Source organism: Mus caroli, chromosome 7 (genome assembly GCF_900094665.2).
Source record: "Mus caroli chromosome 7, CAROLI_EIJ_v1.1, whole genome shotgun sequence".
Classification (NCBI taxonomy): domain Eukaryota; kingdom Metazoa; phylum Chordata; class Mammalia; order Rodentia; family Muridae; genus Mus; species Mus caroli.
Genome location: NC_034576.1, coordinates 34278556 through 34303842, shown reverse-complemented (window position 1 = coordinate 34303842; position 25287 = coordinate 34278556). Strand labels below are relative to the sequence as shown.

Genomic DNA, 25287 nt, shown 5'->3' with positions numbered 1-25287 from the left:
AATGAATGAATGAATGAATGAATGAATGGGCTTGGAGTTCCTAGTACACCACACTAGCCTACTTGGGTCCAGCAAAGTGAAAATGGCTGAAACGGTTGGATAAGAGCTTTATAATGTAGTAAAAGCAGTGAAGGGGCTAGCTGGGCAGAAGCTGAGAAGAAAAGAATCCTGCTGGGTAGAGTCAAGGAAAGGCTATTGTCATCCCTGAAGCTTTTCTGACCTTGACAAATCTGAATTTTACTTTGTTAACCTTGTGGAATGAGAGACAGTGATCAAACGTTAGGGCTGACACGAGGTGGGGCAAATAATAAATTAAATAAATACCCATCCCACGTTGCCGGGGGACTCCCAAAGGCTACACCCTCAGTTAAAAGGCGAACCAGAAGCAAACCAGCCCTCACATGAGCTTGCTATCTGTCCTTCCATCTCCTGGGTAGATCTCAGGACCTTCAAGTTGAATCAAGGGAGTCCTGAACTGGCAATATTCCTAGAGGTTTGGCTAGAGTCAATGAGCATGCTCCCCCCCACAGGCAAGTGGGAGGGGAGATGTTGGGGGGCATCTGAGGGAGGTCGGAGGGTGGAGTTGTGGGGTGGATAAGATCAAGGTATAGTATATACATTATGTAATTGTCGAAGAATAAATTAAAAAATGGTCTAAAAACTGCTCCCCTAAATCTGAAGGCTTTCTTATGAACAGTGACTAATGACAAGTCAAACATAAGCAGACACATAAGAAAGCAAGGCCCTGTGGCCTAACACTGGGAGCAAACACAAAGCAGACAGAGACCTTCAAAGGATTCAAATTGTTGGCTATAAGTATGCACATTCTGCTTAAAGTAATAAAGCACACTTAAAAACAACTGTAGGGGCGGGAGTCTGAGAAAAGCAGAAATGTCAGGTATGATAGTGCACACCTGGGATCCCAGGACACTGGAGGCTGGAGCAGGAGGATTTCGAATTCGACACTAGTATGGTCAACTTTGGGAGATCTGTCTCAGAAAACAACAACAGCCGAAATAGATTTGAAAAGGAATGAAGAAATTTCTTCTCTAAAACCAAGTTTAAAACATTCAATGGTCATGTTGATTAAAAATCTCTCGAGGGGTAGAGAAAAGGCTCAGCAGTCAAGGGCACCGACTACTCCCCCAGAGGACCCTGACTGTATTTCCAGAACCTATGCGGCAGCTCACAACCCTCTGAAATGCTAGTCTGAGGGACCTCTGACACCTCCTTCTGGCCTCTGTGGGTACTGCACACACATGGTACACAGATGCACCAGTAGGCAAACACTCACATACACAAAATAAAAATAAATTAATTAAATTAAATTTAAACAATACGCTGAGAAGAAGAGAATCAGCAAAGCAGAGAAGCGGTCAGAAGGAATGCGCTCCGTGAAAGTGTCAGATACCAACAAAAGGAAAATATGGAAGACACAATGTGAGCTAAGGGGAGAACATATTTTTAACAGTATCTGTTAAGGAAATAAGGGAGAAAACACCAGCCTTTTTATGTTTAAGATTTATCGTGTTATGTGTATGAGTGCTTGGCTTGCGTGTCTATAAGTGCACTGTGTGTGTGTCTGGTGCCCGTGGAAGTCAGAAGAGATCATGGGACCCTCTGGGACCTGAATTTCAGGTGGCTGTGAGCTGCCAAATGGGTGCCGAGAACTGAACCTGGGTCCTCCGCAAGAGCAGCCAGTGCTCTTAGCTGCCAAGCCACCTCCCCCATCAGTTTTTCTTTTTAAAGGACTGATAGGAACTTTCTGGAACTGATGATCCTGAAGGGAAATGCTGGTTAATGACACTTCAGTGAATCTATCTGCATCCATGTTTCACGAGACCCAGAACTTAAAAAAAAAAAAAAAAACCCACAATACTAGTGGGAGATTCTGGGAGATGTCTGCTCTTGGCCGAAAGCCACAGTGTTGTACAACAGCGAGAGAAATAAATGTAGCAAAGGACACATGAAAACAACATCAAAGGCTGCAGAATTAACTTGCTTGCCTTCCACCCAGCTATGTGGGCAGCCTGACCTCAGCGTCCTCTCCTGTGGGCCCTGGGGACTACACAGAGACTGGGGAGTCTAGTGCTCTGGGTCTAGGGGTGCTGAAGGTATAGCTCCCACCCCACCGGGGCCCTAAGGATCCTCATCTTGGATCCTGCTCCTCTTCTGTTCTTTAGTTTCTCAGTTCTGGGCTGTGGTGGGGTGTGTGGTGGGTGAATGGTTAGAAAAACCGTGACTGGACGCCTGCTGAGGACTGGCTGTAGCTCGAAAGAGTATCTGGGGAAGCCATGCTAATGTGTCTACTTCCTATAACCCAAGAAGGCATGAGCCGTCTGAGGGTTCTGGCCCCCAGCCCCAGTGCTGGCTGAAACGAGTAATGCCATTTATTAATCTAGCACAATAGAATCACCTAGGACCTGGCTGGCAAGAAGCCAGGATCTGGGCTCCAGAAGCAGGCAGGGAATTACTCAACCCGGGTCCCGCAGCCCTCTCACTCCCAACCCTTCACTCTCTTGGAGAGGTGAACAATCTAGCTGGCAGGTGGCTTGTTTGTTTCTGACTCACTCCCCCCCCCCCCCCCCCCCCCGCCACCTTAGTGGCCAGGTGGCCCGTTCCCTGTTCTCACTGTGACTTGTCCTGGGATCAGCCTCTTGTGGTTGTGTTTTCGAACACACCACTCATCATCTTGCTTCTGGGAATCCCGGCACACCTTTTAGACATGCTCGAACAGAGAGGCTGCCAAACCAGCGTATGGTCACACAGCAGGTGTGTGTGGGGGCCAGGGCATACACGGTCTCACGCTCCCAGTGGGTGGGAAGGCAGGTTCAGGCCTTGTGTAACCAGCACCATGGCCTGGGTACTGTGAGCAACATCTCATGGAGTCTCATGGATGCCCTGTTGCCACTACACACTGATTCATAGGGAGGTAGAAAGAGATGGTCAGCTGGCAGCCCATGGTGACTGAAGACAGAGATGTCACCTGGACCACCCAAACCTGGTCTTAATGGTGACTTAGCTATGCTGTTCCAACCTAAAAATTCTCTAAACAATCTTCTGTTGATTTAATCATTTAAATGCAAAACTAGAGCCAGTGAGATGATGCCGCACCTGCTACGGAGTCTGACACACCTGAGCTTGATCCTTAGGACCCACGACCTGGAAGGAGAGAACCAACATGCACGCACGCGAAGGAAAGATCAAAGTAAATTAAATTCGGCCTCAGAGAAGGAGGCTAGCCAGTGGAGGTAATGTGACATGGAGCCAATTTCTCAAGTGTTAAGAAAAAAACGAATGTCTTCCTTCCCCAGGGTGGATCTGGGGATGCTGTGGATTAAACCACTCTACTAAGTGGGCAGAAGCCCAGGAGTTACTGCTGATTCTGAGCCCAGTCCTAGCCCATTGGTCCTGCAAAGACATGACCTGGGTACACTTGGACTCTGTGACTGTGGGCAGCTGGTCGGGTCAGCTGTGGGGATGCTGGGCTGTTAGGTCAGTATAGCCCAGGGAGGCAGAGGACACGCAGCAGACTATTCCCCTTCCTAGCATGGCTCTCACACACCCTAGCAGCGTACTGCCCCACATAATTACATAAACTTCGCGTCCCTCAAGATGCTCATCTGGCCTCTGACACATTTCTGGCTCGGAGCCATCGTCCCCACCTCCCCACGGCACAGGGGCCTGGCCTGTGACTCACCTGCCTCCACCTTCCTCACATGAGATTTCTCCTCAAGCAGAGGAAATCGGCCATTGCTGGGCCTGGGGAATTGCTCATGTGGGGGACCCCCTCACACACACCCTGGGGCTTGGATGCTTTCCCTAAAGCCTCAGATTCAGTCCCACGTGCAACTGCATGTGGTGTGCTCCTGCCCCCACGCCAGCACCCACACAGTGACACTCTCCCCGGGCTGCTCTGGGACTCACCACACCTGGAGCTTGTCCCCTGTCCTTTCTGCTGCCCTGTGCTGACAGCCGGGCTGTCCTGGGTATGGAGAAGCTAAGGATGTCAGGCCTGCAGTTCCACTCAATACTGGGCAAGTGGAATCCAGTCCCTTCCTGTGCTTGACAGTGAGGCCCAAGAGCTGCCTTCCTGCCTTGTTTGAGGAGTTTGCTCATTAACTGAAACTGCTCTCATGGTGACATTCCTGGCAGTGACAGGGAAAGAGGAGGGTAGATTTCCAAAGTTCTTTCTTGTTAGCTCCCTCCGTTCTAGGGAATTTTGGTTAAGAACTCCTTTTATCTGCTATGTGCCCATTCTCCAGGACCCCAAGAGCTTCCCTGGTTGTCTGAGGCCCAGCCTTGACCAACTCTTCCACAGGGTGAGAGACAGTCTGCATCACTCTTCCTGGACTCCAGCTGGCTCAGGATCATTTAGGGGAGAACAGAGGGAGGGAGACAGTAGGAATGGTCCCACACCCCTCACACACAGTGTATGGCCCCTGCTCTCCTCCCACCGATGAAGGGAATTCAAAGCCTCCCAACTCTTTCAGGGAACAGCTTTCCTAATGAAAAGGTATGTATCTACCTTTTCACGAAGCCAGGTATGTATCTAAAGTTAGAGGCCTATAGTGAGACTGTCCCAAAAGAGGGGGAATAAAAGCACTAAGTAAGAGAAGTGGGAGCAGAGAAAAGGAGGCAGGAGGAGGGGAAGGAAGAAAGAGTCCAAAGGGAACTCCGAGGGACTGAATGTCCTATGAGGATTGGGGTGTCACCCCAGCAAGGATGCTTGTCCTTATTGATCTGCAGTCATCACTTAGACTCTTACTTGTGTTTCAAGAGACACAGCAGCAGCCCTGCATCCAGAAGCTGGGGAATGCCTTCAAAGGAATTAAGAAGAATCCTTTTTGGGAGGGGGAAATGTTTTTCTTTATTTTCTTTTAAGCAACGTTAACATGACTGCATGTCCTTGGATATCTGAGGACAAGGTTTTTGCCCTAAATTATTCACAGTTTTTCAGGGACAGAGGTGTGTCGCACTCCTCCCACACAGGGATGGCTCACTTGGGCCAAGTGTCTCACAAGCCTGGCCTGTTTACCTTTCACAACTCCGCGATGACGAGGGGTGCTGGCTTTGCATACGATTTGCATAAAAGGAAACTGAACGGCAGAGGCACAGAGAGGCTTGGAGAGTGCCACCCAGACAGCCAGAGGCAAAGCCAGAATTTAGTTTGAAGCCAGGACTGTATGGTCCAGCTTCACAGCTCATCCCCACAATGGTAGGCGAGGAACAGGAAACTTCCACTTATCAGGGGAACAAATTACTTCCGTCCATCTGCACTCCTGCATGAATACACATTAGTGTGTACCTCTGGGCTGGATTTGTGCAGTTCTGTGTGCACCACCAAAGTCCCAGGTCCCTATCTACCAGAGCAGAGCAACCTTAACACTCATTGTCCTGCCCCCAGGGAATCAGAACTTGTGAGGCTAAATTAGGCTATATTTAAAACATTAAGACACGAGTGCCTTCAAATTGTTCTGGGATAAATGCTCTGTCCTGTGGACTCCTGGGCCAAAGCCAATTACAGTGCCGCCAGGTAGGGCTTATTCCCTATAAATCAGTGGGAATGTGGTCACACGAATTTTAAATATCAGATTAAAATCAAATTAGTGGGAAAATTTGGAACAAATTGCCTTCGCGTACAGTGAGTGAGTCTATTTTTAAAATGTTGCCGCACCAGGCAAAACAGTGAGGCAAACACATTTCTTAAGAGCGAGCAGACACTGTGCTGAGAGTGATTTGTCATGCTTAGTCACTGTAATTGCCCCGGCAGAACTCGGGAATCAAATAAAACATGTTTGCAAATTGTAAATCACTCAAGGAGGCCACTTCTGACGGGTCCTAACCTGATGGTGAAGGTCATGGCAGCTCCCCAAAGAGCTGGTACCCAGTCCCTGACACCCCCTTGCCACCTGTTGTCTGGGCTTGGCAAGTAGGTCCAGCTGAAGCTTGGTTGCCCAACACGTGCACAGGAAAGCCACTAGAAGTTGGCCACAGTTCCTTATCGGCAAGAGGGATCCAGTATTCTTAGGGGGTGGAAGTAGGGGGCGGGCAGCTCTGGGAGGGTGCTCTTGGTGGGCTTCCAGGGCAATGGAGTGGTGTGGGGCTCTATGACTTCTGTAGCTTTGGACCAGGGCAGGGGTTCCTTAGGAAGGAGACGCTTTGTATTTCAAGAGTAGAAATAGCTTCAGGTCAAGGAGGGCTTGGGACAGGCTGTGGTGGCTCTCTGGGTCACTCAGCGATGTGTTTTGAAACTAGACTGTTAACATTTGACCACTGCTAGCCCTGCTATCAGGCTCTCATTCCTCTAGGAAGACCTTTCCAGGCATCCTAGAATGGAGATAAGAAAAGAGGCATGGAGGTCTGAAATTACCTTTTAACTCCGAACGGTTGCTTCCCAGTGCTTCCGAGCCATACAGTGGGCCTTCACCTCAGCAGTTCATGGCATACAGCAGATAGCTTGGGCTTCCTCCCCACTCTCTTCTTTAGAGTCCCAGCTCTCCCCCACCCAGTGTCCCTATGAAGCATAGCCTTCTGCGGAGGTCTGGCCACTCTGAGTCTGATGATAAACTATTCCCACGTTGCCATTGAATGCTCTCCAGGACTAGGCAGACCACCTCGCTAGAGTCTTGTTCTTTAAAAGTCATTTTCTAGAAGCAAGAACTCATCTATTGAAGGCCATCAGGTGGAAGTCTGTGATCCATCCTTTGGGCTGCTCCTGACAATGACGCCCTCAGCCCATACTCAGTGGACCTTAAGCCAACCCTGGAGCCCCTTGGCTGGAAAGAAGAGGGCAAGGGTGTTCCAAAAAGGAGAGAGATAAGCTGGAAGGAGATACTAGCATTCAGACACATGAGCAATGACCTGCCCTGGGCTAGATACTAGATGTCTGCTGGAGCCAAGGTCGGCAAAGACGCCAAGCAAGGACCCAGGGGAGTTCTAAGAACTAGCGGTGACCTTGAGGGAGGGTAGCAGTGGAGGATGGAGACCAAGAGACAGTAAAGACAAAGGTCAGAAAAATAGATCTCTTGGTCTTGGTCTGTAGGAATCACATTTGATTCCTGCTTTTCTCTCTCTCTCTCTCTCTCTCTCTCTCTCTCCTGCTCTGTATGAGTACATGTGCGTGTGTATTCAGGTGCATGTGTGAGGGATGCAGGGAGGTAGCCAGCAGTACACAACCTCTGGTATTGTTCCTCATGTGCAGAGATGGAAGGAGGGAAGAAGGGAAGGAGGGAGGGTGGGAGGGAAGGAGGGAGGGTGGGAGGGAAGGAGGGAGAATGTGTGTCTTCTACTGGCTTGGAGCTCTCAAAACGGTCTAGGTGAGCTGGTCAATCCACCTCTCCCTGCTTCTCCAGCACAACTACTTACCATTGTATCCAGCCTGTCCTTCCTCCCTCCCTCCCTCCCTCCCTCCCTTCCTTCCTTCCTTCCTTTCTACCATTCTCTCTGCTTGCTTGCCTGTATGTATGTATGTATGTATGTATGTATGTATGTATGTATGTCTGACTTTCTGTTTTTCCTTTTTATTTTTTATTTTTGAAAATGTGGGTTCTAATGATCAAATTCAGGTCCTCACACCAGACAAGCACTTGCCTGAGCTAGCTCCCCAAACCCTCCGAAAGGAGACTTGTCAAAAACAAGTAAATTTCTACCCAACCTGATAGCTATAAGAAAACACCACTTTTTCCAGGTAAGGTGCAGCTTGCTTGGCCATCCTGGGCACACAAAAGGCTGAGGCAGAGAGATTACAAGTTTGGGCCCAGCCTGGGCTGCATAGGGAGTCCCTTTTTCCAACTAACTGGATGGACAATGACGAAGGCTGGGTGTAGCTCAGTGTAGAGTACTTGTGTAGTGTGCAGGAGGCTCTAAGTTCAATTCCCAGCACAGGGGTGGGAGGGGAGAGAGAGAGATAGAGAGAGGGAGAGGGAGAGGGAGAGGGAGAGGGGGAGAGCTTTTTTCAGTGTACTTCAGTGGGCCCCTGCTGACAGTAGTCACTAAAAGAGGAACTACTCAGGAAGAGTTGAGCTTCTTAGCTCTACCTAGAGCAGACTTGAAAACGACAGAAGTGGGCCCTGTGGTTCACGCCCAGCCCTTTCCAGGCCAGCAAGGCAGCTGAACAATGTGGACCCTGGACTTTTCATTTCTGTGGGGAGCTCCAGGGGCTTGGGCCAGCTTCTGCTATTATCCACATGGGGAGTGGATGTGGGCACAGCAAAGGAAGAGAAAAAGGTTTCCATACGCCCGGGGAGGCCTGGTCTTAATGGGTGGGGCCAGAAAGCTAGAAAAATAATAAATAAAAACAAAAGTGAAGAGAAGAGCAGAGCTCGGGTGCCAGAATGGGGCTGGCTGTGGCTGTGGCTGGCTGAGTAATGGGTTCCATATTTGTCTGGCTCCGTTTGCAGCCACCAGGATCCAGGGTGTACAGTGGGCCTTGCAAGGGCCAGAGGGGACAGCACAGCTGCTGGCAGACTTAGCATACCCTTGGGATGGTCCTGTCCTTCTCTGAGCACCACATGGGCAAGATGGGGTTGGAAGCATACACCCCAGCATCCCCAGCCTTCCTCTGCCCACTCCCACTCCCAAACCCCACCCCTGCTCCAGGCTCCTGGGCTCCTGCCTGGCCTGCACAGATTGTTCGCGTTATTAATGCGTTTTCCCAGAGATTCCATCTGGCTGTTTAATTGTTCTGGGATGGGGCTAGGACGCTTTGATAGTGAATTGGTCTCTTTCCTAGGTTACAGCTTTCGTTAAAGGCTCCGTCCACTGGGGAAGGATGAGTGTGGGGATGGGTTGGGGTTGAGAAAGAAGAGGTGGCATTAGAGAAGCAAGGAAGAGATGGCAGGTTAGGGGAAGGAGGGGAGGGCATGCGATGGGAGAAAAGAAAGGAAAAAAAGAAATGAAAGAAAAGAAAAGGGCTTCCTCTATCCACTAGCACAGCTAAGCAGCAGCTAGAACATTAGCATCATACTTCATGTCTGCAGAAGACCTATGGGTGCTCTGGAAGACGTTACCACTTGGTTAAGGAAGATCAGAGTTTCTGCTCCCCTTGACCTTCAAGATGAGGGGTCCCCTCCCCTCTTGTGAAATCAGCAGCTTGTGGAGGCCAGGCAGGTTCCACCTGGGCTGGGAAGGAGGGGGCGGGAAGCCTGGGAGGGGTGGACACTCCTCACCCTTCCCAGTGGCTCATGGCAGTTGTTGGGGCCAAACCCCATGTTCACAGATTCCCAGGAGATCTGAGAGATAAGGGTGACATCCGTGACAGCATTAAGCTATCTGGTGGCAAAGAAGTCACCTCCCTCTCTCACTCCCGCCCTTGTTTCTCTCCTGGATGTTGCCAGGGGACCCGGGGCTCAGGAGCAGTCCTGCAGCCAGGCAGTGTCCTGGGCAGGGTTCATGCCCAGCAGAAGTTTGCAAGCATTTGAGGACAGGGTCCGTGGGGGTGGGGGACTGGCCTCATTAGATGCTGGGCTTACCTAGGCTGCAGTTTCCACATCAGAAAAAGCCCTTAGTGCATTTGTCACCCTTGACTGGTGACATGGCTTGGGGCCACAGGGTTGTCAGCTCCCCAAGATGAGACCTGAGTTTGTTCTCAGTGGTGCCTTAATCCTGGGCACAGGCCCTGGCATAAGAAGGCATTCATTGAATTTTTAGGGGTTCATTCAGTTACTCATGAAGTATGAAATCCCCAGAAGACCACTCCCAGCTAGGCATAGAGCACACACTGGTCAGGGCCACCCCAAACTGCATCCCCCCTCCCAACACAGACCACACTGGAGGCGTCCCTGATTTGGCCTTTTTTGTTCCCAATTTGGCCTACGTGGAAACTTGGGTTGGGTGTGCAGGAAGGGTGCCCTTCCATGAGCCCTTAGAAAAATGACCACCCCCACGTCAGGTGGTTAGGAAAGGAGAGCAGGAGGGCCCCCTCCCCCGTTCAGCCTAAGCCCTGTTCTGGGAGCAAAGGGGGAATTCAAGGATCATTCCCTGTAAACAAGAAAAACTGGAATCCACACTGAACTCAGAGAGGGTTTGCTGGGGCCTGCAAGCCACGGCCTGCCCCAGCCTCTAGGCAGGCGATGGGGCTCTGCCTCCCTAGTTCCCAGGCTGACGGGGCAAGCCACCGCCTCCTCACTGGGCTTTGGCCTTTCCTCTGCCAAGGGCAGCCATGGGTGAGGAGGTGGCAAGGCATAAGACAGAGAGGGCGGTGGGGGAAGGGGTTGGTGGGACATCTTAACCACAAAGCCTGGTCACACTGTAGTTTGCAGAAATTAAAAGAGCTTGTCACTTCTCACCAGTATATGCTGTAAGCTGCTGAGCAGTCACACTCCAGGTGAAGAGCCCAGTGGCCTCTGGGCTCCAGCAGGGATGGTGATGCAGGCTACCCTTTTCTTACCCGCCTGTTACTACAGCCAACTGGATGTCTGCACCTCATGGGCAGTTGTAGCAGTGGATATGTAATCATTAGGAGCTAATCCCATTTGCCAAGATAGAGAAAGTGGGGCAGATGTATCCTCACAGATGATCTATGGGTTGCCGCCCCCTCCCTAGGTGGGCTAAGGTAAGGCAGGTGCAAAGGGGGCTCAGCAAGCTGCTGTTTTGAGAGACTGGGAAGTGGGCAGAGAGTGGTGACGTCCTGTTTTCCAGGGCTCCACTGAAAGGCTGGGCAAAGGTGGCGTGAGCCTTGTTCTATAGAACTGGAGCTGAGTGATTTGGGAATGTGGCCAAAGGGTCCCTTAAGCAGAGAGCTCCTAAGTGGGCTTTCCCATTAGGCAGAGGTGTTCTCTTCTGACTCCCTCTTATTCTAGGATGCAAAGAGAGACCATGACCCTAAGACAACACTACCCCTCCACCCCCCCCCCAAATTCCAAGGGACTCAGTCTTTAGACTCAGGGTGTTCTCAGCTTAGTCCTTACCCCTTCCTTGACTGCCATGGCACATCACCAAGGTAAAGAGAGACTCTAGAGATGCAAACTTAGGACCCCAGACACAGACAATGCTGTTTCAAACGGAACCCAGCCCAGAGCAAACCTTACAAGTGGCTTCTCTCTGGTTTTAAAAAGACACCAAAATTGAGTTTGATATGTTTATATTATAGATATAATACATACGAGATCTAGCATGGAACTTTGTGTCCCCCCCCCCCAAAAAAAAGAAGAGAAGGAAGCGGTTCACCCCTGCTCCCAGCTGCAGGGGTGTGTATGAATTGGCTGGAGGTGGCCTTCTTTCCAGACCCAGAGCCAGGGCCGTTGGGGATGGGGTTGGGTGGGTGGGGAAGCCTAAGTCTTAGCGGGAGGAAGCTAAGACCCACAACTACATACACCCTTGGAAAACTAGGGGAGAGGGGGAAGCCCACTTCATTTCATTGGTCCTCTGGGAGGCAAACGAAAAAACCCAAACATCCCTAAACCAAAAAGAATGAGAGCCTCTCTCAGCTCCTTCCCCCAGCCGTCAGTAAAGAGTCTCAGAGTTTGGCAAGAATCAGAGCAAAACCAAAACAAAACAAAAGACCAAATAAAATGGTGGCTTAGCATAGACGTGCACACTGCCATTGCACAAGGCACCGCTGGGACACAGAGACCAGATACAAGTGTTGATATCGGATGATAAAGCAAAATATTTGGGAAGCTTGTCATAACTCCAGTCCCTCTGGGATGGATCGATTGTGCTTCAAGTTCCTTCAGCAACAGCGGCTGGCGACATACAGTACACACAAGGCTAATGGTCCCAGTATCCTCCTATCCCCCACCCCCCCAAAGCCCAGAAACCTAGGTCTCTGTCTCCTACCACTCGATTAACCACATGGCTAACTCACAACTCAGCTTTCTGGTCTGACTGGGGGTGGTGCCCCCATTCTCCGTGTACTCACCCAGGAAACCTGGCCTGTTGTAAGCTGAGGGGGGAATGTAGGTGGAGGTGCGAAAAGCAAGGGATTAGGAACCCTCCACCTCCCTGTAGCTGGGGGTGGGGACACTCTTAAGACTCAAATCCCCAACACCTAAGTCCCTCCCCTCTAAGGACAGGGACTGAGGGGCAGCTTCCTGAATCTTCCTCCTGCCCTGGGCCTGCACCCTTCATTTTTCTCACGGGGGCCAGATGAGGCCCGAGAGGAAGCAGGAATCCTCCAAATAAAATATCAAGGCACATTTTTGCTCCCCCTACTCGGTAGGAAAAGGAGCGAGTTTTGAGTATCCAAGGCACAAGGTTACTTCCTTAATACTAGTACTGCCGGGCCCCCAGCTCAGCTCCGCGGAAAAGTCTCTCGGTCTCAAGGAGAAACCACCACGGCCTGACTCCCTCATCTTAGACGCACCGAGTCCGGCTCAGAGGAAGGGAGGGGACACGCGGAGCAGGCCAGGCTTTCAGGCCACACCGGAATCTCCTAGTCCTGGCTTGCGCGGCCCGGGCAGCCTAGAGATCCAGCGACCCGAAACCATCCTCTGGGTCCCCAGCCAGGGGGCCGGCCCAAGGCGGTCCCGCAGCCGCGCGCCTCACGCGCAGTTGCCCATGGCCTTGACCAAGGAGCTCTCAGGCAGCTGGCGGAAGATGCCCCGCAGCGTGTCCAGTTCACGGCTCAGCTGTTCCACCCGCTTGCGCAGGCGGTCATTGTCACTGGTCAACTCCAGCACCTTCTGTTGTGTCTCCACGTTGCGTTGTTTGGCTTTATCTCGGCTCTTGCGCACCGCGATGTTGTTGCGTTCCCGCCGTACCCGGTACTCGTTGCTGTTCTTGTCCACCGACTTCTTGGCCTTGCCCGCACCGGCACCGCTGCCACTGCCGCCGCCACCCGTGCGGAGGTCGGGGTGCGCACCGGCCAAGCCCTTGAGCGCGCTCCCGGGGCCAGGCAGGCCCGCAGCACCCAAGGCGGGCGCAGCGTGCGGGCTGGGCACGGGCGTGGGCGGCGGTGTGGGGTGGCCAGGCTGCAGGTGCATGGTGGTCTGGCCGCAGTGCGCGATCTGGAACTGCAAGTGGGGGGCGGCCAGGTGCGCGGGAGACGCGTGCGGGTGCGGCGGTGGCGGTGGCGGCGGTGGTTGGTAGGGAAAGAGGCCGGCCAGCGCCAGCTGCTTCGCCTCGTCCTCCTCGCGGGGCTCTTGCTTGATCACCAGCGGCCGTAGCGCGGGCGCCCCGACGCGCTCGTACAGGGGCTCCAGCCTGCCGTCCAGGTAGCCGGCCGCCGCACAGCCGTAGCCGGGAGGGGGCCCGTGCGCCCCCGCGGACATGACCGCGCCGCCGGGGCCCGCCGGGGCGCCCGGGTAGTCAAAGTCACCGCCGCCACCCGCGGGGCCCGCCGCCGCCTTGGCCTTCTCCTGCTGTCGGCTGTGCTGGAAGAGGTCGGCCAGGAACTCGTCGTTGAAGGCGGCCGGGTCGATGTAGGCGCTGATGTCTATAGACGTCTCGTGCTCGCAGATGCCGCCCAGCGGCTCCGGGGCGGCAGGTGGGGCTGGGGGCGGCGCGGGGCCCGCGCCCCGGGGAAAGCCAAAGGCGGCGTTGCTGGGCGCGTGCGGGGGGCTCTGGAGGTGGCTGCTCATCGGGGGCCGCGGCTCCGCCTCGTAGAAGTCGGCCGACTCCATGGGGGAGTTAGAGTTCTCCCGGCATGGCGAGCCTCGGCGGCCTCCAGCCTGCGCGTGGCGCCGCTGTCGCCGCCGCCCACCCAGTGCCCCAACTGGCTCGCGCCCGCGCAGCTTCGGGTCGCGAATGGCCAGGCCCGCGCGGGGACCGCTTTTATAGAGGGTCGGGCATCGCCCCCTGGTGTCCAAACGGGTCTCGCCAGCAGGATGGTGCCTGCTGGGTCTTAGAGCCCGCCTTCTCCTGTGACTTTCCAAGGCGGTGAGTGGGGCGGGAGCATAGTGCTAGTGGAGAGATCGTGGCGCAACGCCCACTGACTCCTGCGCTGCAAGGCGAACCCGGCTTGCAGCGCTCAGCCCCACCCCGGCGGCGCTGTCGCCCCCGCACACACGTGGTCCGTGGTTAGGCGCCCCTCCTTTAAGCCTCTAAGTCACCCACTTCCAGCCAACACTAGGGAGCCCGGGAGCATCCAGAGGCCGAGCGAGGGGAGGTGGAGGTTGGGGAGCGTTTGGAGAGAGAATGTTGGTCTTGAGCTACCGTAGTGCAGACTTGTGTTAAAAGCTGGGACTAGGCCTGTCTCCCACCCGGATTTCTAAAAGGCTGTGGCGGAGAGCCGCGGCGCGGGAGGTTGGAGACTGCTTTGGACCAGCAACCTAGCGCGCACCGCCGAGTGGCGAGGCCGGGAGCGCAGAGATTGTGCGTCTTTTTCTTTTAACTCCAGGCGACCACACTGCTTCCAGGCAGAGCACCTCTCTTTCGCCCAGCTTCTCTAGAACTACAGGGTCCCACGGGCGCTTCAGAGTAGTAGGGCGCTAGGACCCGGCGGGGAGCGGAGGCGGCCGCTAACCCCGGAGCCTGGTGGACCTGGCTCGTCCACTCGCCTAGGCTGGAAAACTTTCTTTTTCATTGCGTCTCCAGGCCAGAGCGATAGGATTGCTAGGCTTACCAGGCGGACGCTGCTACCCTGCGTGGAGCACTCTAGTCAAGTGTTCGGGACACCCCCACCCCCACGCCCGGGACCAGCCGGTGGGTCCTCTGAGCCTCGCAGAAAAGGACCCTAAGGAGAGCGCACAGGGGCCGCGAGAGGGCAGGGTGTTGGAGAGGAGTGAACTTGAATTGGGGACCGTGATCCCCAGGCGGGGCCCATAGTCAGGGGCCTGAAGCCACAGTTTTCTTTCCCTACTGTCATTCATGGGGGCACTAATCTCGGTAGCTCGGGTGTCTAATTCCTGGCTACGAAGCCTTTCGAGCACCCACTGGGAGCCCTCCGCGCCGCGCCGCCTACAGGCTCGCGGCTGTGGGTAGGAGTTTGCGTGCGTCGACTCCCAGCCACGTGGCGTCCCGTTCACCCTCCACCTGGATCGCGGCCGCGGGGGTCTGGGGGGCAGAAGGGGCCTGGTGAGCACTCATGTCTCTCGTTTTTTGCACCCCGAAGACCGCGGCTTCTTGAGCTGAGGCCTTTCGTCCTCTCGAACTCCATTTGTCCGTGTTCCATGCTGGGGGTCTTCCTGCGACACTAGGGTGCGCAGGTCAAGACCCCCAGTGCAATGGTCTTTTTAGGCCAGGAAAGGCCCTGCGATCCGCCCAGGAGGCTCCAAGAGGAGCGGCTAAAAACTGTTGGGGAGGTCTGCTGTGCTTCCACTGTGGTTACAGTAAAGAACCGACTTCGTCTGAAGGACGCATCCTGTACTTTAATCAAATTCTCATTCAACATATTCTCAGTGATTAATGGCTCAACTGCTTCATTTTCGGTCCAGAGCGCATAAAAAAAAGATATTTTAAGCTTGATGCTTTTGAACAGAGTGAATAAAAAGCAGATACACTAAATAAACAACTTGGTGTGAGCAGAGGATCGCTCTCTGGGCCAGGACTACGTACCTGTGGAGTGTCCCCTGGGGAAAAATCCTTAAAAGCCGAAAGGGATCTTCAGTCTTTCTACTGAGTTAAATATGTTTGTTTGTTTGTTTGTTTCCCCCTGAGGGGAAAGGGAACACTGTAAGAAAGTTCCTAGCTAAGAGAGACATTAGCAGGAGGCTCACGTCCTCGCTTATGCAAGCACAGGAACTTGGGGTTGAAGGAAGCTGGAACACACTACAGTCATCAACAAAGAAAGTGGGATAAGTGCGTGAGGTGAGGGGCGGGGACTGGGAGTCCCGCCCCAAAGCCTGCAGGTCTTGAGTCGCTGACAGAATCCTTTTTACTGCTCTAAACACCCAGGGGTTCGTGAGAAGTGTCCCTGCATGTGACACAAGTAGTGGGACAGATATGTCATATGCAGTCAGCTGGTTAAAAAAAGTGTCATCATAGAGGGGGACACCAAAAGAGCAGGGGCAAGCCATCACCCATGAAATGGTCTCATGGGTTAGAGGTGGAACCGGTCATTACGGCTGTATTCACATCCAGCCCCAGGAACACTGGGCTCTGGGGAAGGCAGCCACTGATTTCCGGATTTCACTGGTTCTGATTTCCAGCCTCGCGTGTGATGGTCAAACATGTATCTTTACACAACTCAGTTAGTGGAATCCCACTGTGGCTGACTGAAATGGGCCTTGGGAGAGGTCTTCATGTGAGCTTTTGAGATATTTCCTGAAGTAGGCAGGACGTGTCTGGAAGGATAAGGAAGAAAAGCCTTTCCCCACCCCCACACCTTTGGAGGAGGGAACAGCAGGTGCAAAGGTGGAGAGGCTGCTGGGAGCATGGCCTGTTCTGGTAACAAAGGACAAGGGTGTTTGACAGGTTGGAGTGTGGGGAGAGCTAGGGAGGGGCCTAGATAAGGCTGGATCTACAGACAGGGTTGGGTTGATGGCCAAGGCCATCCCAGGTAAACGAACCGGCTTTATCTCACGGAGCATTTATCCTCTGGTGGCTGTTCTGGGAGGGTTTAAAAAAAATTTTTTTTTTTTTTAAATTTTGTCCCATTTGGATTTGTGAGAGCCTACTCCAGCTAGAATGGAGAGGAGCTTTTGGCTAGATGAGAATCATGAGGTCCCCAAAAGGGTATGGTGGTACATACCTGTATCTTCAACAGTCTAGAAGCTGAGGCAGGAGGATTACAGGTTCACCAGCAGTCTAGGCCACACCGAAAGAACTTGTTTCAACCCCACTCCCTCTTCCAGGAGCGGCTACAGAGGCGACCTAGGACCTTTAAATACAAGATGCCAGGCTCCCGGCTGGAGCTGACATCTTTCAGCATGTATGACTTCTTCCAAGCCCCGGGAGCAGGGAGCACAGGGGACTCAGTTGCCAGACACCGCTGACCTGATTGGTAAAGTGTTTCTTATCTATAGTTCATTAATTATTGGAGAAGCTCCTGGAATCACCCAGTAGATTACACATCTTATCAGGAGGCCCTGAGTAGGTGAGGGGCTCCAAAGACCCATTAAAATGCCTACCTCGTCGTTTACAAGCTGGATGACCTCGAACAAGTTACTGAATTTCTCAGTAATTCACTGTAGGGCATCGGGAGGATTAGGAAGCACTTATGCTGAGCTCAGTTCCGGGGAAGCTGTTGATACTGATAAATAAGACCGTCCTGAGCTGTTCTCACACTCTGTTTCTAGTAGCATACATTGTTGGGGTTCTGGTTTTCTCTAGACATTTGTCACACTAAGGGACTCAGTCCAGTGTGGTCGTAGGATGCCTGGTGTGGTACACTACACTGGGGTTCACAGCCTGGCATTAGGTAAAGTTGTGTGATACAGTTTCCTACCAAACTCTCCGTGTGTGTGTGTGTGTGTGTGTGTGTGTGTGTGTATGTATGTATATGTGTGTGTATGTATGTATGTATATGTGTGTATATGTGTGTGTATGTATGTATGTATATGTGTGTATATGTGTGTGTATGTATGTATGTATATGTGTGTATATGTGTGTGTGTGTGTATATATATATATATATATATATATATATATATGTTATATATGTTATATATGTTATATCCTGAGTTCCTGAGAATCAGCTCTTCCCAGTTTTTCCCTATTCACCAACTGTGGCACATGTGTGATTTCTTTTGTTGTTTGTACTATGTTTTCCATTTGCCAGAAGCTATTAGCTGATAAGCAAAAGCAGAGATACTAGAAGAAAATCAAATCAAACTGCAGAATACTTTTAAAAAATTCATGTTAGTCTTATTTAGCAAATTGAGAAAGGTTCTTTATGGCATTTGGGTGCCGACTCCTTCATGAACCCCAGGACTGACACCCAGCAAAGAGGCACCCAGTAAAGCAAATGCTGAACATGGGCATGCCTTCTCCATGTGCCTGCGGGGCCAAGAGCAATGCTACAAATGGCAGCCCCCATTTCATGTTTTATTAAATATACCAAGTTACCACGGAGCCAGTAATTTGGTATTAAATAAATACATGACCATAATCTAAACACTAGAAGGTTAAGGCAGGAGAATCACAGGTTCTATAATGTCACTGAGAGTTCAAGACCAATTGAGGCTACATAGTGAGTTTCAGGCCAGATAGAAAGAAAGATAGAAAGAAAGAAAGAAAGAAAGAAAGAAAGAAAGAAAGAAAGAAAGAAAGAAAGAAAGAGAGAGAAAAGAAAAGAACCAAATCCAAACACCATCCTTCAAAATTTTGCAAAACCAAGAAACTGTTAGATAAAATATATTCTAGATTTCCTGTCTTAAATAACATTACTTCAAAGCTGGGGATATAGTTTAAGTGATAGTGTTCAACCAGAATCTCCCTGTGAGGGGCTGGGGGTGTGGCTCAGTGGTAGAGCCCCTGCCTGGAATCCCCCAATGAGGGGCTGGGGGCGTGGCTCAGTGGTAGAGCCCCTGCCTTGACTTTATTAGTAAAAGGTCGAAGGCACAGCTCTCTAGGAGAGCCTTGTACAGTATTTCCATTCCCAATACAGCAAAACAAGCAAAAAACAGATTTCAGGATGTGCTGGAGGACCAGATTTTGACTTAGAACTTAGCTTTAGAAAAACAGTAATAGGGGAGAGGGTGGCACACATGTTTAGTCCATTTGATAGACAAAGGCAGGTGGATTTCTGTGAGTTTGAGCCAGTCTGGTTTATAAAGAGAATTACACGCCAGTCAGGGCTACACAGTGAGTCTCTCTCTCTCTCTCCTCTCTCTCTCTCCCCCTCTCTCCCTCTCCACATATACACATACACATATATATGCATGTATACATATATATGTACACACACACACACACATGTATGTCAAAGACGTCAATTATGTGATTATGTCCCTTCTCTTCCCTGTCCTAGAGCCTCCCAGGTGGGTCTTTAGGTCCTACCTAGGGCAGGCCATTGCTTTGTAGCCCAGGGCTGAAATGCTGCCTACGTTTTGTCCTGTCTGGGCCTGGGGATATACACACAGGCTAACACCTGGTAGAGAAGCCCAGGGGAGTCTAGGTAACTGGCTCTGAGCTTTTGGACAGGAAACTCCCAAGTCCAAGAAAAGGACAAGGGGATCCCCACCAGAGGGCATGAGGGGTCAGCTACTGTGGAAACCCTTGTGCTTGAGGCTGCATGTGGGGCCAGACATATGCCAGGCTTGTCAGCACAAGCAAAGGAGCAGTGACCCTATCTATGTGGATGTCCTTGCCCCAGTTTAGAGACACAGCAGTTGGCAGGAACCCCACATCTGAGGGCCTGAAATTCCAGCTACTTAGGGTGGATGTAAATTCAAAGTCAGCCTGGGTAGCTTACTAAGACCCTGGTCTCAAAATGAGAAGTCAAATCAGAGCAGAGGGTGTAGCTCAGTGGCAGCACACATGCCGAGCACATGGGAAACCCTAGGTTCACCCCTAGCAACATAGACACATGCATAGTCCCAAACCTGCAACCCCTAACTCGTCCCTCCTTACACGTTTGCAGCCCACCCCGCCCCACACTGAGCCACCATACTGCCACGGACAGTTTTTCCTCTTGGCTTGTTTGCCTCCGCCTCTCTCCAGCAAGAGAGCCCCCAGTGCCTTCAAAACAACACACTTCAGCTTCGTGAACCCTCCTTAACGCCTTGTGTATGAGGAAGAAAGGTTCTGCAAGAGCATAGAGCACAAATCCACTGTTGCCTACCCTCATACAAACTTGCCTGCACTTTGTTCTTGTTCCCTGAAGTGTTCTTCCTAAGTTGGCACAGCCCCCTCCTTCCGGTCACTTGAGTGCCACCTTCTCAGAAAGGTGTGAGCCGTACCCTCCCCCACAGACTCCTGGGCCACCACACTGTTTTATTTTCCTTGTAGCTCATTCAGAGAATGATCTTGTTTACTTATTTTGCCCGTCCCAGCTCTACAAGAAGCAGGGACCTTGTCTGTCCTGTTCTGCATACCCCTCCTCCCCCGGACTGGGACAGGCCTTGGCTGAGAGGAGAGCCTTGAATACTTGTTAAATGAACACAGAATGAACTACGTGGTAGAAAGCAGCTACCCAGACGTCCTCCTAGAACTCAGCCGGAGAGGACCGCCACCCCCTGTTCCCCAAAGCAGACCCAATTCAGAAACCCTTGAAGCGGTTCCCGAAATACCAGACTGAATGCAGCGGTGTCTAGGGTTGACTGGAAAGAGGCCCCCCCTCAGGCAGATGTGGTCCCCAGGGGCTTGGCTGAACAAAAAAGTGCCTTGGAAGGAGGAGAAAGAGCCTATTTTCTTGGGAAAAATCCAGGCAGGACAAAATGTCTTTGCCAGTGAAGGTCCCCAGAGCTGGGCCCAAAAGCTACCCTGGGTCTGCTGTGTGTCTAGTCTGTAAGGACACTGGTACAAAGAGGGTCCCAGCTGGGCCAGACATAGAACCTGGACATGGCTGGTCCTTAGCTCCTGGGGGCACAGGTCTACCTCCCTGCAGGTTCATGTGGTAGGAAGGAACTGCTGCAGACTTCAGACTGGCCAGGCCAGCTGAGCATGGTCTTGCTCCTCTGACCTCACTATCCGGACCTTATCCTGACTTCCTACGCATTCCAAGGATCTGTGCCCTTGGTACATTTAACAAATCTGAACAAGGTAAGAGCCCAAACTTGGTACAAAATCAAGAGATGAAAGGTGGCAGCCACAGTGTAAGCATTTGATCTTGTTTTGTTTTGGTTTGGTTTGGTTTGGTTTTTCGAGACAGGGTTTCTCTGTGTAGCCCTGGCTGTCCTGGAACTCACTTTGTAGACCAGGCTGGCCTCGAACTCAGAAATCTGCCTGCCTCTGCCTCCCCAGTGCTGGGATTAAAGGTGTGAGCCACCACGCCCTGCGCATTTGATCTTATGAGTAGACCATCTCCTTGAAGACTAAGCCCTGCAACACTGAGTAAATGTCCACGTGTGACATTCAGGCTGCAAGGCAAATGAGATGCACACCATAGGCTACTTGATTTCAGCCTCAGACTTCCCTAGAGGAAGCCAGAGTCAGTGTTCTAGGGTCTGTGGCAATGCATGGTTTACAGACGTGAAGGGGCAGTCTTTAAAGGTCTCCATGCTTTGAATCCTTCAGCTTATTGTGGGACTGTGTGCTGCTTCCACTTAGCTAGGAAAAGATTAATGGGGTGCATATTTTTCAGCCAAGCCTAGTGACATAGACTTGTCTGTCATCCCAGCTACTGGAGAGGTTAAAAGGCAGTAGGATTACAAACCTAAGGCCTGCTGGCACAACTGAGTAAAACTTTGTCTCAGAAGAAAAGGTAAAGTGAGGGCTGTGAATGGAGCAGAGCTGTAGAGCTGAGTTGGGGCTCAGTGAGAGAACACCTGCCTAGAATCCCCCAGTGAGGGGTTGGGGGTGTGGCTCAGTGGTAGACCCCCTGCCTAGAATCCCCCAATGAGGGGATGGGGTGTGGCTTAGTGGTAGAGCCCCTGCCTGGATCAATGGGAGAGCACCTGCCTAGAATCACAAGTGAAGGCTTGGGGGTTTGGCTCAGCGGTAAAGCATTTGTCTAGTATGTATGCAGAAGGCCAAAATTCAATCATTCATGTACCAGCGGGGGCGGGGAGAGGGAACTCAAGCTGGGCGTGGTGCCACACAGCTTTAATCCCAGTGCTTGGGAAACAAAAGCAGGGGTTCTCTATGAGCTCAAGAGATCCCTGTCTACATCGGGAGTCCCAAGACAGCCAGGACTATGCAGAGAAGCTGTGTGCCAACATACCACCACCACCAAAATCCTGTAGGAAAAAAATCTGCGAAAACATATGTGTAAAGGAAGAAGTGAGGACCACACACCTGTTAGAGTTTCTGACGATGTGGAAAAGCGCTGAGCTTGAAGTCTGAAGCCTGTAATTTAAGTACTCCGCTCCACTGGCCATTTTGGACAAGTATGTATTTATTATCCTTATGGTTTTATAAACTGTAAAAATACCTTAAGTCACTTTAATAGTTTTATTAATTTTATAGTTTTACATACTATAAAATATTTTAAGTTGTCTTAATTTACTCTACAGATATAAAAGGCTGCAGTGAAGACTGCCTGGCTTTGCAGGGCATGCTGAATGCGTCCCAGGGACCATGTTTCCAACAAGAAGAGCTAAGCGGTGCTTTGAGAATGTTATTCTTCCCCTCTGCTTGGTGAACTTTCCCAGATGAGGCGCTTGTGTGGTTATGGATAGCAGTCATGTTCATTCCCGCTGGTGACATGACATTCTTTCTGCTTTTTGAGAGACAGGGTTTCTCTGTGTAGCCCTGGCAGTTCTGAGACTAGTTGTGTAGACCAGACTAACTTTGAACTCACGGAGATCTGGCTAGCTTTGCCTCCTATGTGCTGGAATTGAAGATCTATTCCACCTCCACTGGCTGCACTGATGGGCTATTCTTATCCTAACGAGCAAAGGCTCATTTATGTATGTATAAAATCCTCCAAATAAGAATGAAGGGGAATCAAATCTAAAGAAGAATGAGAACACAGAGACTTTATTTTTTAAAACAGCTAATGTTGGCCCAGTGGTGGTGGCGCACACCTTTAATTCCAGTACTTGGGAGGCAGAGGCAGGCAGATTTCTAGGAGTTCAAGGCCAGCCTGTTTTATAAAGTCAGTTCCAGGACAGCCAGAGCTACACAGAGAAACCATGCTTAAAAAAAAAAAAAAAAAAAAAATCAAACCCAAAACAGAACAAAAAACAAAAACCTAGAAACAATGACTAGTTGAACAACTATGGAATAGCTGGTTAATAATAACCTATACCTCTATTTAAAAAGAGGTAGAAGAGGTTGGTGAGATGGCTCAGTGGGTAAAGGCTTTTGTTTTGCAAGCCTTGAAGCCTGAGTTCAATCCCAGCAACTCATGCTGAGGCCACAAAGGCTTTGTCTGATCTACTCATGCCTTTCTTTCTCTCTCTCTCCCTCTCTCTCTCTCTCTCTCTCTCTCTCTCTCTCTCTCTCTCTCTCTCTCTCTCTCTCACACACACACACACACACAAACACACACCTTTAAAAAGGAGGGACTGGAAAGATGGATCAATGGTTAAGAGCACTGGCTGCTCTTCCAGAGGTCCTGAGTTCAATTCCCAGCAACCACATGGTGGCTCACAATCAATCATCTGTAATGGGATCTGATGTTCTCTTCTGGAATGCAGGTATATATGCAAATAGAGTACTCAGATACATACAATAAATAAACAATTTTTAAAAAAATGTTAGAGGAATATGGAAAGATTTCTGACCTACTTGTTCATATATATTTATTAGACCTCAATGTGTATGGATGAGGGGGGGATTAGGAAACATTTTTTTGTTTGTTTTTTTTTTTGGTTTTTCGAGACAGGGTTTCTCTGTGTAGCCCTGGCTGTCCTGGAACTCACTCTGTAGACCAGACTGGCCTCGAACTCAGAGATCCACCTACCTCTGCCTCCTAAATCCTGAGATTAAAGGTGTGTGCCACCACTGCCCAGCCCAGGAAACATGTTCTAATACTAGACTGTTTATTGATGGAACTAGCCTGGGGGATAGAATGTTTCAATCTCAGAAGAAAATGTTACACAACAATTTGTCATCCCTGCACTATACTTAAGAGGCAATGGAGGGAGGAGAGGGATTATAGATTTGAGGCCAAACTGCTACATAGCCAATTCCAGATTATTTTGGACTACAAAGAAAAAAACCTTGCAAGAAAGGAATGAACCTCCACAGATCACTACAAAGGAATTACCATTTTAAAGGAAATAGACAGAATACATAGGTACACAATGTGTGTGTGTGTACATATATGGATTAAAGCACTACAGAAAACACTTGTTCTATATTCCATATATACAAAGAGGAAGGGAAGGCTGACCCATGTGTACATTTACGTCTGGGACCTTTTACATACAAGGAGCGGGGCTTGCAAGTGGATGAACATTTCCTCACTGTATGTTAAAGACATATGGAAGAATTAAACGATACACAGGCAATAACTAACTGCCCCTCGGTTCCAAATCATTTCTCTATCTACTTGAAACACACCGTCCTTTGGGCCTGAGAATGATTTGCTTCCGTTTTGCCAGAGCTGAAGAGCCAAATGGGCGAAATATAAATGGACCTCCACAGGACTTTTATCTTCATCAGCAGCCCCAGGAAAATCCATAGAGCTGTCAGCTTCAATAGAGCACTTTTACGGAATGAATACAAACCTGTTCCCCAGCGTGGAGCTGGGTTTTCCCATCTGTACTGATTACCAGCTTATGCAGCATGGGCAGGGCACACTGGCCCAGCCCACTTCTCCCGCTGGCCTCCATTCGAGCGCTTTCAGTCAAAAACCCAAAGGTCACTTGAAAAGCACATAACCCACTCTTGTGACACTCCCTGTTGCCTGTTGGCCAGATAACTTTCAAGGCCTAAATCCCTGTGCACCATCATGGGCACCAAGCAAACACCAAGTTAGAACTCCCAGCTGACACTGTCAACAGGTGGGGGTGACAGTGGAAAAACTGAATTTCAACAAGCATATTTTAGCATCCAGGTAAAAATATATCTGATTAGGAAATCCACCTTGCATTCGTTCCAAATGCAATCTTTTCTTTTCTTTTCTTTTCTTTTCTTTTCTTTTCTTTTCTTTTCTTTCTTTTTCTTTTTTTTTTTTTTAAATAGTTTTTAATCTCACCCAAGGTGCAGTAACAGTTAAGGAAAACCAGACTGTGTCAGATTCCCCATAAGACAGTGTGCTTCTGGAATTCGGTGTTTCTTGGAGTGAGAGACTCTTGAGGGTGATCCTCATAGGATGAGCTTGTCCCAGCTTTCTTGTTCTTCTGGGAGGAATTACTAGAAGGTTAATAGGTCACTGGAATCTGCCTACTGGCTTAGCGACAGGGACCTTGCCCTGAGTGGGTGCCAACTGCATTCTTGAGCTGCCTGACAACACTAGCTTCCATACTTCCAATGTCTGGGAATGTTTTCATCCTGAGAGCCTCACCTCCCAACATGGAAAGTGTCCCTCAAAGGAGTCACGGGAGTGTAAGATTGACAACTGCTCACCTAGTGAGAGCCACTCAAGGGGAAGAACAAAAGACTCGGCCAGTCTCCCACGCTGTGGCTGTTGTAACTGGACACAGGGACCAGATCCTCTGTCCTCCTTCCTAAAGCTGTGGTCAATACTTGGCATCCTGTAATATTTGTCTCTGCTTTGATATGGATGCTGTTGTTTGGGCTGAATATTCCCCTCCCCCTTTCTTCCCTTCCCCACCCCCAGCCTCTGCCAGCCAGCTCTGTTCACACTCAGGGATAAGCCTCTGGTTTGGATGACTAATGAGGTCCTGGCCAAGTTCAAAGTCACAGATGACTCCTGCACTTCCTGCTCTGAGCTACCACCTTGATCCTGACA

The 25287-nt window shown here is 50.7% G+C and overlaps 1 protein-coding gene across 1 annotated transcript; it reads right to left on the bottom strand.

Moving 5' to 3' along the window:
- Positions 1–11066: 11066 nt before the first annotated feature.
- Cebpa (CCAAT enhancer binding protein alpha) lies at positions 11067–13708 on the bottom strand. Its single transcript, XM_021168520.2, has one exon. The coding sequence runs from the start codon at positions 13563–13565 to the stop codon at positions 12486–12488; it is 1080 nt and encodes a 359-aa protein (XP_021024179.1). The 5' UTR covers positions 13566–13708; the 3' UTR covers positions 11067–12485.
- Positions 13709–25287: the final 11579 nt, after the last annotated feature.